The sequence below is a fragment of the Oncorhynchus mykiss genome, chromosome 6 (genome assembly GCF_013265735.2).
Source record: "Oncorhynchus mykiss isolate Arlee chromosome 6, USDA_OmykA_1.1, whole genome shotgun sequence".
NCBI lineage: Eukaryota > Metazoa > Chordata > Actinopteri > Salmoniformes > Salmonidae > Oncorhynchus > Oncorhynchus mykiss.
This window is the reverse complement of record NC_048570.1, coordinates 30,192,063-30,209,875: the sequence shown is the minus strand read 5'-3', so window position 1 is coordinate 30,209,875 and position 17,813 is coordinate 30,192,063. Positions and strand designations below refer to the sequence as shown.

Here is a 17,813-nt window from a genome sequence, read left to right as displayed (position 1 = left end):
TGCCACCTGAAGTTATGGAATGTTAACTCACAAGTATAATTAATTGGCTATGGATGGAATTATGTGATCCTTCCTTAACCCATAGGGCAGGTTTTCCCAAACTCGGTTTTGCACTACACAGCTGATTCAAATAGTCAGCTAATCATACATCTTTGATCATTTGAATCGGCTGTGTAGTGTCAGAGCAAAAAGCAAAACGTGCACCAAGTTTGGGAAACGCTGTAATAGGAAGTCCCACCCAGTTGACAATTTCAAAATTATGAAAGTCCTCAATGGCGCTGCCTATGCTAACATAGGCTTTGGGGCACTAAGAGTCCTCTATCTAACTCTATGGCCTAAACGCATTATTCCGTCTCTAATCTGTGCTTCCGTATTCATAGCCATCGGAAAGATCATACTACGGTCACTTTTATATAGGACCGACTGTAAAATCATTCTCTGTCCTCCCTTACAATGGCGTTTTTACAATTGATTGTCTTGATCTTCATGGCATCTTTTTGTATTGGTAAGTAGCTACTTGACTAGCTTATATATTATTCTATGTTTACAGTCTTTTTGGCAAACCCTTGTCTAACGAGTCGCTGTCACTATATATGAACAATTACAAAATTAGACCTGGGATTCTGCACAAATTCATCAGTTAAAACTGCGCTATGAAGCAGTCGTGCTTTTTTCATTAATTAGTAATGCCAGATCATGGAAGATATTTAGCTTCATTCCCACTAGGCACATACTGGTGCAATCAACTCAACAAAATTACGTTGAACCAACGTTAATAGACGTCTATGCCTAGTGGGTTTTTCTTTGCGAAACGTAGATTACATTAGGCCTGTTCAATATTTGGGACATGACACGGTCTGGTTCTTGCCAGATTAGTATACCAGTCTGTTTATGCAACTCGCATTTTTGTAGACCGAGATATAGATAAATATGAAAAGGGTATTCTGGTGTCACACCTTTCCTCCCCCATCTTTCAGTTCCCGTTTACTGTGCAAATATAGAATACCATATTCTCTGCAACTATTGCAGAAATACGTTAGGCCGTTTTAAATTTGGGACATGATGCGGTCTGGTTCTTAACAGAATGGAATACATTTCTTGAGCTGAAATAAAAAATCACAAAAAGCTTATTCCTCTAAAATGTTGTGCACATAATTGTTTACATCCCTGTTAGTGAGCATTTATCCTTTGCCAAGATAATCCATCCACCTGACAGGTGAGGCATATCAAGAAGCTGATTAAACAGCCTGATCATTGATTTAAAAAAATACACACAAAACACAGGTACACCTTGTGCTGGGAACAATAAAAGGACAATGTGCAGTTTTGTCACACAACACAATGCCACAGATGTTTCAAGTTTTGAGGGAGGGGTGCAATTGGAATGCTGCTGGGGGGGGGGGGGGGGTGTATTTACGTCTGTAATAAAGCCCTTTTGTTGGGAAAAACTCATTCTGATTGGCTGGGCCTGGCTGCCAAGTGGGTGGTACTATGCCCTCCAAGGTCCACCCATAGCTGCACCCCTGCCCAGTCATGTGAAATCGATAGATTAGGGCCTAATGAATTTATTTAAATTGACTGATTTACTTACTCTTTGAAATGGTTGTATGTTGTGTTTATATTTTTGTTCAGTATATAAAGCTCCACTCCACACTTAATTCTTAATGTCTACTGCTTGCAAAATCATATTTTTTCATATAAATTTAATGTTTATTTGCATGACAATAATTGTCCTGACTTTTAAGAATACCTGAATCGCTTTGCTTTTCTGATTGGCAAGTTTCACCATTCAATTATTTTAGATCTACAGGAGTGCATGTTTCACCATTCAATTATTTTAGATCTACAGGAGTGCATGTTTCACCATTCAATTATTTTAGATCTACAGGAGTGCATGTTTCACCATTCAATTATTTTAGATCTACAGGAGTGCAAGTTTCACCATTCAATTATTTTAGATCTACAGGAGTGCAAGTTTCACCATTCAATTATTTTAGATCTACAGGAGTGCAAGTTTCACCATTCAATTATTTTAGATCTACAGGAGTGCAAGTTTCACCATTGCACGGACCGTGGCGATACGTTGGCACAATTATTACAATATGGCAAATCTTAGTCAATTGCATTCTATCCATGCTTGCTTTTGCAAGCTACCCGAGACATGGAGATAGGTGGGAGGGCATACAGGCTGTTGACAATTTATTAATGCGCAATTTGCTTAAATATGTAATGGAAACATTTCAACCACAACATTTTTATTCGACACTAGGTTTCTGCAGATTTTATTATTTTTATATGTGTGACGTCATTACGTCCATCTGTTTAAAAAAATAAAAATACGATATGTAAATGGAACGCACCCAAGCAGGCAATTGTCGCATTTATTTTCTATGCAAACCTTCTAATTGGCGAAAGAAAGAAAAAATCTCTGAACAAGTTCATGGAAACATAGCTGTTGGCAAGAGGGCACAAACAAGACTGGCACCCAGGCTAGTGCCTTGTTCCAATATCTGAATAGAAATGATGTCTCGTACTAAAGTCTTCATCTGACCTAGTTAACAACTTTTATTTATACTAACAAACTAAACTGTGGTTTATTCTGTGGGATCTTCACAGGTGAGACCATGGTCATCGGTGAGCCTACCAGGCCCAAGTTGGGCATCACACAGCTGTCCTCAGTAAGATATAAATGGCTGTATGTGTGAAACCAACAGATCTAACATGTCTCTTCCAGGACCAGGTTTGATGGAAACTACACCGGTTAACTCAAGTAGTCCCCTGTTAACAGTTAACAATTGTACAACTTGTATACAACTTGTATTCTCTATTCTAGGGAATATAGCCCAGTACTTGGTTCATAAAGCATTCATCACATCTATAGAAAACTCCATATCTTGGCCACATATTTCTAGTAACACCAAGCCTGTTTCACCAAGCCTGTACTTTCACACACTAGAAACAAGTTATTTTTCAACTTCAGAAAGACAGTTGTTGCGGTGCACATTTTTTCATCAGAGATTCCATACCTGAACTGTAGAGCATGTGGTTGTTAGGTTAGAGATGTAGGGGGTTATGACTGAAAATGTTAATTGATAGTTACTCGCTGACCTCTGACCTTCCCCATCTACCAGACAACTGACATCTGCTCAGACTGCAGCCAGATCATTGAGCTATTCACAGACATGATCTCCAACACTGACACCCAGGTGAGTACCCATTCTGCTGAAGTATGTCTTCTCTCATTTTATAGTTGTAGCCAGAGTTGCAGATAACACCCTGACCAGAAAGTGGTACTTCAAGTAAATATGAAAAAAGCCTTCTGTCCCCCCCCCCCCCATCTTTCAGTTCCCGTTTACTGTTCCCATCTCCCCCCCATCTTTCAGTTCCCGTTTATTATGCAAATATAGACAGTCAACAGTTGAACTCTGCGCTTGAAACAAAGTCTACTAGAAGGATGTCAAATTGACATGTCATTGTGCATCTCACCCCATAACAAAGTGAGCCACCAATAGTGTACTGTAACTGTATATGTACCTATGTTAATTGTTTAGGAGCTGATCCACAACACCCTGGATGCCCTGTGTCTGCGCCTCCCCATAGTTGAGGCTCAAAGCCACTGTATGTCCCAGGTGCATATGTACCTGCCCCAAGCCCTCCAGTACCTCACTGGCATACTGGTGAGTGCCTGAGAACTGCAAATATGCAGAGAAAGGAAAGTCTGGTTTACAACGTTACCATCCAAAAATGTTCCTACATTGTATCATGGGCAATAATGTTGTTATTCTATAACATAAGGACTTATCAATTGTCTTTCTCCTTCATATCTGTAGAAGCCAGGTGAGACGTGTATGGTCCTGGGCCTGTGTGCTGTCCGCTCAGAGAGAAAAGCGCCTGAACCGCTTCCTCCCACTTTCAATGACATCGATCTTTCGAATGCTGTACTTGACTCAGGCACCAGCCCAGAGGTGAGTGTGAGCGCTGAACTTTTGTACAGTCTAGGAACGGAAGTCTCTTCCCTACCCTTCTTTGTTTGTTTGTCAATGTGTTTTTCTAGTTCTGCATGGTTTGTCATTTTTCTGTCTGCACTGAATGCTCTCTCACCAGCTGATCTCCTCTCCAGGTGCAGATCAGCCCACAGTGTACCTTCTGTGTTTATCTTATGAAGAAACTGGAGAGCATGTTGCCTACAGAGAAGACTGAGGTAACTCTCTCAATAAGTCTATATATTTCTCACAAGTGTCCACACTCACTAACACGCAGACACATTTTGTTGGACACCCTTGACCCTTACAGGATGCCATAGTGAAGCTAATGGGTGAGGTGTGTGGCCTCCTGCCTGCAAGCTACAAAGACCAGTGTGACGACTTCATCAACAAGTATGGAAAGGAGATTGTTGACTTCCTGCTGTCGTCAGCCGCCCCTCACTCCATCTGTGCCCTGCTGCACCTGTGTCTGTTCCAGGAGACCCCCAGCATGGGTGAGTGGGGTGATTTGGTCAGACCAGAGCTCTCGTTTCAATCATAAGGTCAAATGTGTGTGGTCTCATACTGATATGACTATGTGGGCTACACATTTCCTTTCTACTCTCTCCTCTTCTACCCTCATCGTTCATGCTCTCCTTGATCTGTAGATTATCTCTGTCTCCCTTGGCACTGCTCTTCCACATTGTAGCCCTCTGTAACCCTGACCCCCCCTCTCCAGAGATGCCCCTCCCCTCTGACTGTGATTCCTGCCGTACGCTGGCGGTTCTGAGCCGGCTCCACCTGGGTCTCAACGCCACTGAACCTCAGACCTCCTCTTTCCTCCAGTCTGTCTGCCTGCAGCACCCCAATGCCATCCCCAAGGTCTGCCCAGCCCCTATGCCCTACATCCACCCCTTAGCCCCTACGTGTTTATTTAGAAGCCCCACAGAGCTTACGCCAGTTTCATCTGGCGTAGAAGGAGAATAGGCCTAAATATAGTGCTCTGTGCTGTAGTCGCCGTAAGATACAACAATAACAAAAAGCTTTCAGTTGTGTTTAAAGCATTGACGTCAGTTTCATTGTGCCTGTCTTTGTGTTCTATCCAGTGTGAAATGTTCACCAAACTCTACGGTCCCAGACTACAGAAGGTTCTGGGAAGCCAAATGGATGCTCCGGATACATGTGAGGTAATTAAACCATTCCCATCCAGCCGTAGGAGAGGGTCCTCCTCTGACTCTACAGTGTCTATAATCCCCAGACCACTTCTTCTAATTACTAACCATGACCACTGTCCCATTGACAAGTGGTTTGATTGTGTGTAAGATGACTGAGTCTTGTCTTAGTTAGTATGGGCTCCAGAGTGGTGCAGCGGTCTAAGGCACTGCATCTCAGTGCTTGATGCTTCACTACAGACACCCTGGTTCGATTCCAGGCTGTATCACAACCGGCCGTGATTGGGAGTCCCATATGGCGGCGCACAATTGGCCCAGCGTCGTACGGGTTTGGCCGGTGTAGGCCGTCATTGTAAATAGGAATTTGATCTTAACTGACTTTCATAGTTAAATAAAATGTAAAAACGTATATCACCTGACTATACAAAACTTTGTCCTGAGTGTACAAAACATTAGGAACACCTGCTCATTCCATGACAGACTGAACCAGGTGAATGGGATGATCCTTTATTGATATCACTTTAAGTCTACTTCAATCAGTCTAGATGAAGGGGAGGAGACAGGTTAAAGAGGGATTTTTAAGCCTTGATACATGGATTGTGTGCCATTCAAAAGGTGAAAAATATTTAAGTGCCTTTGAACAGGGTTATGTGTTTTTCACACAACAGTTTCCCATGTGTCAAGAATGTTCCACCACCCAGGCCTCCCCGGTGGCGCAGTGGTCTAGGGCAGAGACCAGGCTCTGTCACAGCCGGCCGCAACCGGGAGATCCATGGGGCGACGCACAATTGGCCTAGTGTCGTCCGAGTTAGGGAGCGTTTGGCCGGTGGGGATATCCTTGTCTCATCGCACACTAGTGACTCCTGTGGCGAGCCGGGCGCAGTGCACGCTAACCAGGTCGCCAGGTGCACGGTGTTTCCTCCGACACATTGGTGCGGCTGGCTTCCGGGTTGGATGCGCGCTGTTAAGAAGCAGTGCGGTTGGGTTGTGTTTCGGAGGACACATGCCTTTGAGACAAGATAGTAACTACTAACAATTGGATACCAATAAATTGGGGGTAAAATGTAAAACAAATAAGAAAAGAATGGTACACCATCCAAACAACTTGACATGACTGTGGAGTTGGAGTCAAACTGGGCCAGCATCCCTGTGGAGCGCTTTTGACACCTTGTAGAGCATGCCCTCAGCATATTGAGACTGTTCTGAGGGCAAAAGGGTGTGCAACTCAGTATTAATGTTTTATACACTCAGTGAATATCTCTTTGTCCTCCAGAGAGCTGATATGTGTGTTGCTGTGAAAGAGCAGCATCTTCTGGGGAAGAACCAGTGTACCTGGGGACCCAGTTACATCTGCAGGGACTTGAAAACTGCTCAGGGGTGTGGTGTAAGTAAACTAGATCTGCCATGGGCCCGGTTTCCTGATTGCGATAGAACGAGTGTTTTTAACGATGCATTTTTCCTACAACGATCGTAGATGTAACATGCGTTTCCCAAAACCATGCAGAGAGAGCGGACGCTAAGTGCGTCGTTGGAGCATGTGTCAATACTGGGAGTGCTTCTCTCGGATCAGGTTTCTCTTTTCAAATCTTTAACATTCAAATTATTTCACAATACTGACGGATCAGCTCCTAGAGAGATATTACCACCTACGGCTGTGAATATTGAGGTGGCTAATTATAATGCTTACCCAATCAAAATGCACTAAATAACCGATTTGGCAAATTAGGCTTGCTAGGCTACACATCATGAAATATTGAGATGACTTAGACAGTAGCCTACAAGTAGCAAAATAACTCAACTGATTGAACATGAAATGGAGGCTATTTCAATATGTTATACTGTACGTTGCTTGTTTGCATCAACTGCAAAGACATTGGCAACTTTGTATTTGTAGTCAACTTTATTCAACTTAGTTTTTTTTATTGTGCGGTCAGAGACGGATAAACCATGTGATTCCATGTTTAGCGAAGATCTTCTGTGTATAAAAGCATCTAACGACAAACTAACAACAACAGCTGGTACCCTTACAGCTCATTGAAATAATGCTTAATTCCTCCTGAAAAGTGATTAAATTAAAGCTATTTTATCATGGAATACTTGCATGCCTTTGGTATGTCATAGAATAAAGCAAAGAAGCTGTGAAAAGAGATGAATTATTGCTTATTCTACAAAGATATTCAAAAATAGCCTGGACACATTTGTTGGTACACCATAGAAAATATAAATAATTGGATTTAGGGATATTTCAAACAAATTTGTTTCTTTAATTAGTATTATACGTCTCCAATCTTGTAATCAGTCATTCGGCCTATTTAAATGGATAAAAGTAGTCACTGTGCTGTTTGGTATCATTGTGTGCACCACACTGAACATGGACCAGAGAAAGCAAAGGAGATCAGAAAGGAAATAATAGACAAGCAAGGTAAAGGTAAAGGCTACAAGACCATCTCCAAGCAGCTTGATGTTCCTGTGACAACAGTTGCAAATATTATTAAGGTGTTTAAGGTCCATGGAACTGTAGCCAACCTCCCTGGGCGTGTCCGCAAGAGGAAAATGGACTCCAGATTGAACAGAAGGAGAGTGCGAATGGTAGAAAAAGAACCAAGGATAACTGCCAAAGAGATAGAAGCTGAACTCCAAGGTGAAGGTACGTCAGTTTCTGATCACACCATCCGTTGCTTTTTGAGCGAAAGTGGGCTCCATGGAAGAAAACCCCAGGAGGACTCCACTTTTGAAAGAAAAACATAAAGCCAGACTGGAATTTGTAAAAATGCATATTGGCAAGCCACAATCCTTCTGGGAGAATGCCCTTTGCACAGATGAGTCAAAACTGAAGGCTTTTGGCAAGTCACATCAGCTCTTTGTTCACAGATGAAAAAATGAAGCTTTCAAAGAAAAGAACACCATACTGACAATGAAACATGGAGGTTCACCCAACTACCTCATTCCCCAAATAATTTATTTTTGCTATTTTGCACCCCAGTATCTCTATTTGCAAATCATCATCTGCACATCTATCACTCCAGTGTTAATGCTAATTTGTAATTATTTTGCCACAATGGGCTATTTATTGCTTTATACCTCCCTAATCTTACTACATTTGCACACACTGTATATAGATTTTTCTATTGTTATTGGCTGTATGCTTGTTTATCCCATGTGTAACTCTTGTGTTGTTGCTTTATCTTGGCCAGGTCGCAGTTGTAAATGATAACTTGTTCTCAACTGGCCTACCTGGTGAAATAAAAAAGGCTTGGTTATGTTTTGGGGCTGCTTTGCTGCGCCTGGCACAGGGTGCCTTGAATCTGTGCAGGGCACAATGAAATCAAGACTATCAAGGCATTCTGGAGCTAAACGTACTGCCCAGTGTCAGAAAGCTCTGTCTCAGTCGCAGGTCATGGGTGCTCCAACAGGAAATGACCCTAAACACACAGCTAAAAGCACCCAAGAATGGGTAACAACAAAAGATTGGACTATTCTGAAGTGGCCTTTTATGAGTGCTGATCTGAATCCTATCGAACGTCTATGGAAAGAGCTGAAACTTGCAGTCTGGAGAAGGCACCTATCAAACCTGAAACAGCTGGAGCAGTTTGTTCAGGAAGAGTGGGCCAAACTACCTGTTAACAGGTGCAGTCCTCTCATTGCAGTGATTGCCTCAAGGTTGTGCAACAAAATGAAGTTATGGGTCCCATAATTTCTCTATGCCATTTGTTTTATTTACAATAAGTGGAATAAAAAAATCATAAGCAAAGTGATTTATATTAAATATGGAACAAACAATGGTGGATGCCAATTACTTTGGTCAGTTTCAAGTTATTACAGAGAAAATTGTGCATTTGTCTTTTGTGGAGGGATGCCAACAAATTTGAGCATGTCTGTAGCTGTTCTACGAGTGGTCTGAGGCAGGCTACGACTTCCTTAAATTTGATTAATTGCAACGTTAACAATGGTTTTGGGAAACAGCTTGGCGATTTAACTATGCTCATACAAAGGTTCTAACGAACTTAGCCTTAAGATGTTTTTGGGAAACTGGGCCATGGTCTTATCTAATACAACAACCTAAGCTATAAGTAAATTAAAATATAGGACATGTCTGCCCGTGGTGTGTTGTCTGAAAAACAACCCGACCCACACCAATGCTTTGCTGCCTTATTTCTGATCTGGTTTTATTTTCATTTTGATACAACTCCAGATGGTAGACTTCTGCCAGAAGGTGATGTGGAACTAGAGCTGAGAACCACTCCCAGAGTTCTCCCTCCATGGATGAAGCTGATGATTTAACTGCCAAATATATGTTTTAGTATTGCACTTGTTACTGATTGCACTATTGCCTTTGACTTTTCTTTGCCACAGTTTTAAATTAAATATTTTGTCAACTTCATTTTACAGGTCATCTGATATTGCACTGAGCAATGAGTAAAATTTCTGGATATTTAATTCCTTGATTTTCACTTCTGGTAGACTGTTGTAACACTGAGATGATTTGATGTCAGGTTTGATTTGCACTGGGTGGGCTGTTAGGAGTACAGTAAGTAATTTAGTCAAGCAATGTAAATAATTGACTTTAAATAATATTGGACCTATTTAAGCACATATCCACAAGTATAACAATTTACATTTGAAATGTGACTTTTCAGTTGTAGGTAATAGTATCTTCATATACAATCAGTCATAATCAGGAAGAACATAGTAAATGTAAGTGGCAAAGTGTCTTGAAGAAATTAGTGAACATGTACCTCCTGTTGAGAAACCCTTTCAATCAGTAATGTGAACATTAATTAAATGTATTCATTTAATGTACAATTGTTAGATTTCATTTTTGTGATCCAACTAAATGTACATGAGTATTTATCCTATAATGCTTACAATAGGAACATCCTTTTGCAACCCTCACTATTTGGTAATGTCAACATTTTATTTCTTGTTTTTATTGCCATGTTTCACAAATAAACTAAAAAGACCCAACCCAAATCAATACATTTCATCCAAAAAGGTAAAACATCAAATAATATTAATGACTGGAAACAGACATTTCAAAGCTGGTTTATTCCACCATTTACAGTTAAAAGTTGAATAGTAGACATTGTTTTCTCTATCCAAAATCCACCAATAAAAAGACCTGGTCCTCATGTGGTGGGGGCTTACCCTGAGGTCATCTTGAACAGTGTCCAGTTCCACTCTAGTGGCTTTTTGGGGCTCGTCTGACCACTGGCCGGCATGTGACATCTCTCTCCTGTACAATCAATCTTTCAATGCCTTATTCACGCCCCTGTGTGGTTAGTTGTGTCATCTTCGTTCTCTCTTCTTTTCCAAATCTGGAACGAAGAGAACCACACAACACAACTGACAGTTACAGGGAGTCAGTAACTTATCTAGACATAAACCTGTAAATTAGAGAACAGCATATGGTATAATCAGTGGTCAATGTGACACAATAGAGCTTACCTGAATGTAGGCCTCCGACAGTGTGATCATCTGGGGCAGGATATCTGTCACCTGCAAGTCCTGGAGCTCGTACCACTTCCCAGTGCCCTTCAGTGACCAAAAAAAAGGCACACATTAGCACCAATAACTGAACAGGATGAGTATTTATTTCACAATGTCATAAAACACTGCACATCTAAAGCTCTGCAAATGTGCACCTCTAGAGTACACAAGGAGAAAGTCCTGAAAACGCAGCAGTCACTTACATGATGCAGGACATGCATTCTGTATGCCCCCTCAGTGGGCTTCCCATCATGCACCACGTTGGCCACCAGGTCATAGGTGGTGTTCTTCTCTGTGACCTGTGCCTCTTCTGTCAGGTACTCACGAAGGTCTACGTTCCTGGTCAAGGAGCAAATGCAAGGAGTCAAAAACACAGACATGAACTCATCAGGCTGAGCATGATGCTAAATTACCATTGAGTACATGGGGAAAGTATGCAACAGTCTCTTACGTGATGGGAAAGTTGACGATGGTGGGGTTCTTCTCCACAAAGAAGTTGTTCTTGGTGAACCTCTTGATGCAGAAGATGAGATAGGGAGGCAGCTTGAGCAACTGGAACCTTTTGAGGAAATTCTCTTTGTAGGTTTTATACTCCTAAAAGAAAACAGGAGTGTGAAGGGACCAGAGGAAGGGGCGAAGAGGTGAGGAAAATCAAGAGGTGATAAAGCACTTAAGATTATGTCAAACAGAAGCTGAAGTCTCACAGGCCATCCTTCCAAATCTTGTCTCGTTGACTCGACATTTGAACGATTTTGCTTAGGATGGGAGCGCTGGCTGTTAACACTCACTTTTGTTTTAATAACCTATGCAGCATTAGTTTTGTATCCTATGCTAGCTAGCTTAATGCAAGTCAGAAACATTTTCAGAAACAACATTGGTTGGTAGAGCAACCCATGCAAAATATTTGTTTGGCTTAATAAGTGGCAACGCATCACTAGTTTCCATCTAGCCCACCCCTCACGTTTTGTTTGAGGCTTTCAAACAAAACGTGAGAAGCCTAGGCTTCTGAGGCTACTTTTAATTTAACTTGGAGAGATGGTTGGCTTGAAGATAGGAGTGCTAATCCTTTGAGCTAATGTAAGTAGGAGTTTGAGGGCAGTACCTTCTCTGTGTTGCCGTTAAACTTGGCCAGGATGTTGAAGAGGGGGACCTGTGGGATGATGAGCTGCTCCTTCTCATCCTTGTACAGTGGGGCTGTGGGAAGGTCAAGGGTCAGGAAGAGGAAGGTGGACTCCGACATCTCCTCCTGGTACTCCTCCTTCAACAGCAGAGCCACCTTCTCTTCTGGTGGCTGGAGAGAGAAAGGCATGTAACATTAACAATTTAGCTTTTAAAATCTGTAATCATATTGAAGTCAAGAATTCACAAGTAAAAATGTAAACTTTGATACAATGATGCAGTCTTCCTTTTACAAAGGTCTGACAATAAGCCACTCGCCAAATCTGGATGAGGAAGCTTCTTGGAGAATATACGCATGGAACCTTGGAACACTTTGGTGAGGCTTGCTATATTGGCGATAGGCGAGAGATGGAAAAGAAGAGGGAGATATCTTTGTTAATATCACAGGTTGTACAGTAAGGCAGACAACACTGACTTATAAGGACAATGAAAAAGGATTAAGTCATATCCTTCCTCAACATCACTCCCTCGACCCCAGTCATCAGTCCCCTCCACGTCCCACTCACAAGGTTTCTTCTTGGTTCCTCCCAATGCACCATGCAGAGCGTTCATGAACCAGGACAGAAAGTCCACAGCATCCCCTGCAGGACAGAGACCAATCAGCAGATTTGCAACACATACATTTTACTGTACTAAAAACATTTTGTTCTTGAGAAACAAGGCTCTCAGCCTAACTGAATGTGATATAATAAAATCCTGCCTTGCTTGGTGATCTGGAAGTTCTTCTTGCTACACAGCACTACAGCCTGCAACATCTCGTGGGGTGACACGTGGGCCTTGAAGTTCCGAGGGTTCCACAGCTTGCGCATCAGCTCACCGAATCGCTGCACCAGCAGGAACATGATGTCACCAGGTGGCCTACGGATGCGGCAGTAATTCTCCTCTTCCAGAAAGTAGTTCCGCAGTGGGGGCACATTGGACAGGGCCTGAAGGGTTAAAGATAGTTCACCATAATCATTTTACAATTTAGCAGACTCTCTTATCCAGAGCGACTTACAGTAGTGAGTGCATACATTTTCGTACCGTTCCCCTGTGGAAATCAAACACACAACCCTGGTGTTGCGAGCGCCATGCTCTACCGACTGGGTCACATGGATGATCATCACACAGGAAAAGGTTAAGCAGCATGTGAATGGTGAGAGGTCTGATTCACCAGTGGATACTCTGTGGTGGATAACAGTCTTACCTGCAGCACCACATTAGCGTAGTCATTAGCCTTGATGTTGTTGAGCCCTACGATACCAGGCAGATAGGTGGTGCCATCATAGGCTCGATACAGCTTGCCCTGCTTGTCCAATCCAGAGATGTGCTGTCTGGTGAATGTGGGCTTCAGTACATACTAAACACAAAGAACAAAAATATATGACCACCTCCATTATTGCACAAACCATGGCTGAACATAAACTGTTCAACTTTATTTCAGAACTATTGGTTTAGCACCATTTAATCAGTGCATGTTTGAATCAATGCATCTGACACCTCTGAAATGGTCTTATTACAGGGTTAATGTGTGCAAACCCATGTCTGTGGACCCACCGTGATGTCTTCCAACGATGAGTCAATGATCTCGTAGTTATCTGGCAGACAGTAGAACTTAAGTGTGTGCAGATTGAGGAACACATGGTGGGTGAATTGCACACTGTGAGTATAGGCATGGGACTTCAGACCTCTGCCTGGAAGAGACACACACACACACACAACAGTTTAGGTTGAGGTCAAATCATTTCTGAAAATGTTTCAGGTAGGGAGGGAGATAACGACGTTAATCTGAAGTATTGGATGATTTACCTTGGAAGTATTTCCCACAGATGAGACAAGCATAGACGTTGATGTGGGAGAGCGAGATGGAGCACAGCTTCTCAAAATCAAAGTCCAGCACACTCCTGAAGACAAAGGTGTTAGAGGTGAATGACAAATATTACACATTCAGTGTTAAAACCAGTGGACGTTTAACGTTACCTATTGATTGTGTCGAGGTAGGGACAGTGGCGACTTCTGCGATCCTCAGATGAACGGCCTACTTTCACAGGCACTGTAGCTATAAGACAAACAACACGTCAACAAACAATTCAGTGTAACTCGCTAATGTGATGCCTAGCAATGACAACAATCGTGGGTATCTAAGATTAGCTACGTTACACCAGAGATTTGTGTTTACAAAAGGCCTCTGGCTAACACTAACTTAGCTAGAAGTTGCCAGAAGATATTTACTATACCATTACGCTTGGACTGCGCTGAGTTCGGAACACAGTCATGGTTACATTAACGCTTCGAACACACTGACAGCGTAATTGCGCAAAATAGTATGTAGCATCATCTGGATATGTATGCACTCGAAATTCAACATTCACCTTCTGCTACCATTTCTGTCAAGCCACCTACACATACGTATGCACCCCACCGAACACACTGGGGGGGGGGGGGGGGGGGGGGGGGGGGGGGGGGGGTCGCTGTATTTTTTATTTATCCCCCCCTCCCCTTTTAGTGGTATGCAGTTGGTAGTGACAGTCTTGTCTCCTCAACGCAACTCCATTCGGACTCAGGAGAGGCGAAGGTCAAGAGCCGTGCGTCCTCCGAAACACAACCTAACCAAGCCGCACTGCTTCTTGACACAATGCCCACTTAACCTGGAAGCCAGCCGCACCAATGTGTTGGAGGAAACACCATACACCTGGCGACCTTATCAGCGTGCACTGCGCCCGGCCCGCCACATGAGTCGCTAGTGCGTGATGGGACAAGGAAATCCCTGTCGGCCAAACCCTCCCCTAACCCGGACGATGCTGGGCCATTTGTACGCCGCCCCATGGGTCTCCCGGTCGCGGCCGGCTGCGACAAAGCCTGGACCCAAACCCAGATTCTCTAGTGGCACAGCTAGCACTGCGATGTGAGCTTAACATAAAAACTAAAATTATATAAAACACATTTTCCTTAAAGTATTTATGTTACTGTCCCCACTACAACAAAACAAATACTTAAATACATGTAATTTTGTCCTTGAAACATTTAACTGAAGTAATGTAGAATTGCATTCATTCCTATGGGGGATTGCTCCTACTGGGGAGTTCCAATATGGCCGACTGGTGACGAAAGCCTCTCAAAGCCAATACATAGCGTCAGCAATCCAGGGTTTATATACATCATTTTTTCTGACCCCATTTCTCACACAGGCTCCAATGTGTCTTAATGTAGTTTTTTTACATGTGCAATGTCACGACAGGAACACAGTTGATACTTCAACTCCTGTTGGAAGAAAGATGGCAGAAGTGGATGCCTTGTTCGAATCAAGCAGCGCGTCGAGCAAAGTTGGTGAAGACGAATGTTATGAATGGCCAACAGTAGTAGTGAAAACTGGAACAAAAAGGAAATTGGAGTATATGTGTATGTATGATAATGAATCGCTTCTTGTTGGGAAGCGTTTGTTGAGTAAGGATACATATGTGGGAGACCCGTTTGAGGAGTTGAAAATTGTGAAATATGCTCTGGGAAAAGTGGAGTCTATCAGAGTGACCAGGAGTGATCTTATGTTGATGAATTGTATTTCTGAAGAACAGAGGAAGATTGCACTGAGCCTCAAAAGAATCTGGACAACAGAAGTTTTGAACTTCGGAGTAGAGCACCAGTCAAAGGAGTCATCTCAGGGGTGACGACCGATGTTCAGCCTGAATACCTGAAGTTAATTCCTGGTGTGATTGGTGCCCGGCGCTGACACGCTGGGTGAATGGAGAAAAATATGAAAGTCTGTCAGTCCTGACAGAGTATACTGAAGACCGGTGTGTAGAAGGACAACGGTGTTGCAATTGTGATGGGGATTATGATCCCGGGTTCCTGGAGTGCCCTGTAAAGGTGAAGGAGATTGAGGTGGCAAAAGTTAGAGCGGAGGCAATTAAAATAATTGAGAAAACAAGCGACGCTAGTGAAGATATGGTAGTGGATGAACCACAGCCTGTAGTAAATGTTTGCTGCCAGTCAAAAGATAAAGGTGGATTTTGTGGTGTTCATTGCCACAATTGTAAACTGTACGGCACAAGTCTCAAAGAAGTCTGGACATTATTGTGGCTGAGGCCAAAACCTTTCTGGGATTTTACATCTGAAGACTGCAAGGGGTACTGGCTCCGGAAGACCAGCCCTCCCAGGTTCCCCTTGAGCCTGTGTAGGGATCAGATCCGTTTTATTTTTTTAACAGAAAAGTTGGTTCGTTTAGTTTATTTTTTGTTACGTTTTTTGGGAATCCTGTTTTCACCCTGCACAGTAGGTGGCGGGATGCACATTAAATTGTGCGATCGGCAATATACCATAAAAGTGGGCTGAGTCACAGACGTGATCTTCCCGTCTGGTTTTGCGCCCCCTCGGGGTAGTGCGGTGGAGTAGATCTTCGTGGGCTCTACTCAGCCTTGTCTCAGCGTAGTAGGTTGGTGGTAAGTTGATAACCCTCTAGTGGTTTGGGGGCTGTGCTTTTGCAAAGTGGGTGGCGTAATATCCTGCCTGGTTGGCCCTGTCTGGGGGCATCGTCAGACGGGGCCACAGTGTCCCCCAACCCATCCCTGTCTCCAGTATCTATGCTGCAATAGTTCCTGTCTTATCTGGTGTCCTGTGTGAATTTAAGTATGCTCTCTCTCTCCCTCCCGGAGGACCTGAGCCCTAAGATCATGCCTCAGGACTACCTGGCCCGATGACTCCTGGCTGTCCCCAGTCCACCTGGTCGTGCTGCTGCTCCAGTTTCAACTGACCTGTTCACCAGATGTGCTACCTTGTTCTGGACCTGCTGTTTTCAACTCTCTCTCTCTCTCTACCACACCTGCTGTCTTGACCTCTGGTTGCTCAGCTATGAAAAGCCAACTGACATTTACTCCTGAGGTACTGACCTTTTGCACCTCCCTCAACCACTGATTATTATTTGACCCTGCTGGTCACCTATGAACATCTGAATATCTTGAAGAACAATCTGGCTTTAAATGGCCATGTACTCTTATAATCTCCACCCGGCCCAGCCAGAAGAGGATTGGCCACCTCTAGGTTTCTTCCTAGGTTCACGCCTTTCTAGGGAGTTTTTCCTAGCCACCATGCTTCAAAATGTATACCCGGGGCGGCAGGGTAGCCTAGTGGTAGCCTAGCCAACCGAAAGGCTGGAAGTTCATATCCCCTGTCGTTCTGCCCCTGTTCCTAGGCCGTCATTGAAAATAAGAATTTGTTCTTAACTGACTTGCCTTGCTAAATAAAGGTAAAAAAAAATAATCGGAATTGTTTGTGGTTTTAGGCCGGGTTTCTGTATAGCATTTTGACATCTTCTGATGTACATTCGATTGATTAAAGAAGAAGTGTATTGCGTTCCCGTGCAGATCAGTGTAAACAAGCGTAACGGTAGGGTCGGTATCTTCTGGCAAATCTAGACGGACACTTGATACTGGGATCTTAGCTAGTTAACAATACATTAGTCAGCTAGAACTAGCTACCTACCAACAATGTTATTTGTGTTAACTAGCTAACTGGGCAAGCAAACATTAAAATATACGTTTGGAAATAAACACCAGCTTGTTACGAGCTTGAGTTAGGTTATACACGGTTTGAAATCGTTAACTACCTTCATCGTCTTCAAAGTCAAGTTCTCTCTCCCGTTTTACAGAGACCATCGTGTTAATCTTTGTTGCGTATGAAAAAACAGAGCTGATAATAATAACTAAAGTCAGGGTTGAGTTGATTTTACTAGCTGCACACCTCCAAAACTCCCGGTTTCAATATCAAAATGGCCAACCAGAGTTTAACCCCATATTTTCAAGTTGACTCTGGCAAAAACAGAACGGCGGAGATTGAAGTGTTAGACATACCCCATATTTTCAAATTGACTCTGGCAAAAACAGAACGGCGGAGATTGAATAGTGTTAGACATTTTTATTTGGGCCTCCAAAGAACAACGCAGCTTTCAAACAACTTTAAATAATATACTTCATTAGGATTAAAAATGTGAGAGAAAAAAAGTATTTGCAAGGGTAGAAGCTTGATCCGAAAAATAAATGAT

At 43.0% G+C, this 17,813-nt stretch overlaps 2 protein-coding genes across 2 annotated transcripts; one reads left to right on the top strand and one right to left on the bottom strand.

Annotated features, from left to right (window-relative positions):
* Nucleotides 1-285: 285 nt before the first annotated feature.
* sftpbb (surfactant protein Bb) lies at nucleotides 286-10,282 on the top strand. The gene is made up of 11 exons (XM_036979817.1): nucleotides 286-505; nucleotides 2,617-2,678; nucleotides 3,132-3,206; nucleotides 3,552-3,677; nucleotides 3,831-3,965; nucleotides 4,121-4,201; nucleotides 4,294-4,477; nucleotides 4,702-4,844; nucleotides 5,069-5,149; nucleotides 6,408-6,518; nucleotides 9,327-10,282. Exons 1-11 carry the CDS (start codon nucleotides 454-456, stop codon nucleotides 9,360-9,362), a joined length of 1,086 nt encoding a protein of 361 aa, XP_036835712.1. The 5' UTR covers nucleotides 286-453; the 3' UTR covers nucleotides 9,363-10,282.
* On the bottom strand, nucleotides 10,162-17,588 carry LOC110525710 (U4/U6.U5 tri-snRNP-associated protein 2). Its single transcript, XM_021606084.2, has 13 exons — nucleotides 17,379-17,588; nucleotides 13,760-13,838; nucleotides 13,589-13,683; nucleotides 13,337-13,473; nucleotides 12,987-13,139; nucleotides 12,501-12,726; nucleotides 12,307-12,381; nucleotides 12,059-12,126; nucleotides 11,724-11,912; nucleotides 11,073-11,215; nucleotides 10,825-10,960; nucleotides 10,580-10,666; nucleotides 10,162-10,449 (listed from the first exon to the last, which is right to left on the bottom strand). The coding sequence occupies exons 1-13, from the start codon at nucleotides 17,425-17,427 to the stop codon at nucleotides 10,396-10,398; spliced, it is 1,491 nt and encodes a 496-aa protein (XP_021461759.1). The 5' UTR covers nucleotides 17,428-17,588; the 3' UTR covers nucleotides 10,162-10,395.
* Between the last annotated feature and the right edge of the window lie 225 nt (nucleotides 17,589-17,813).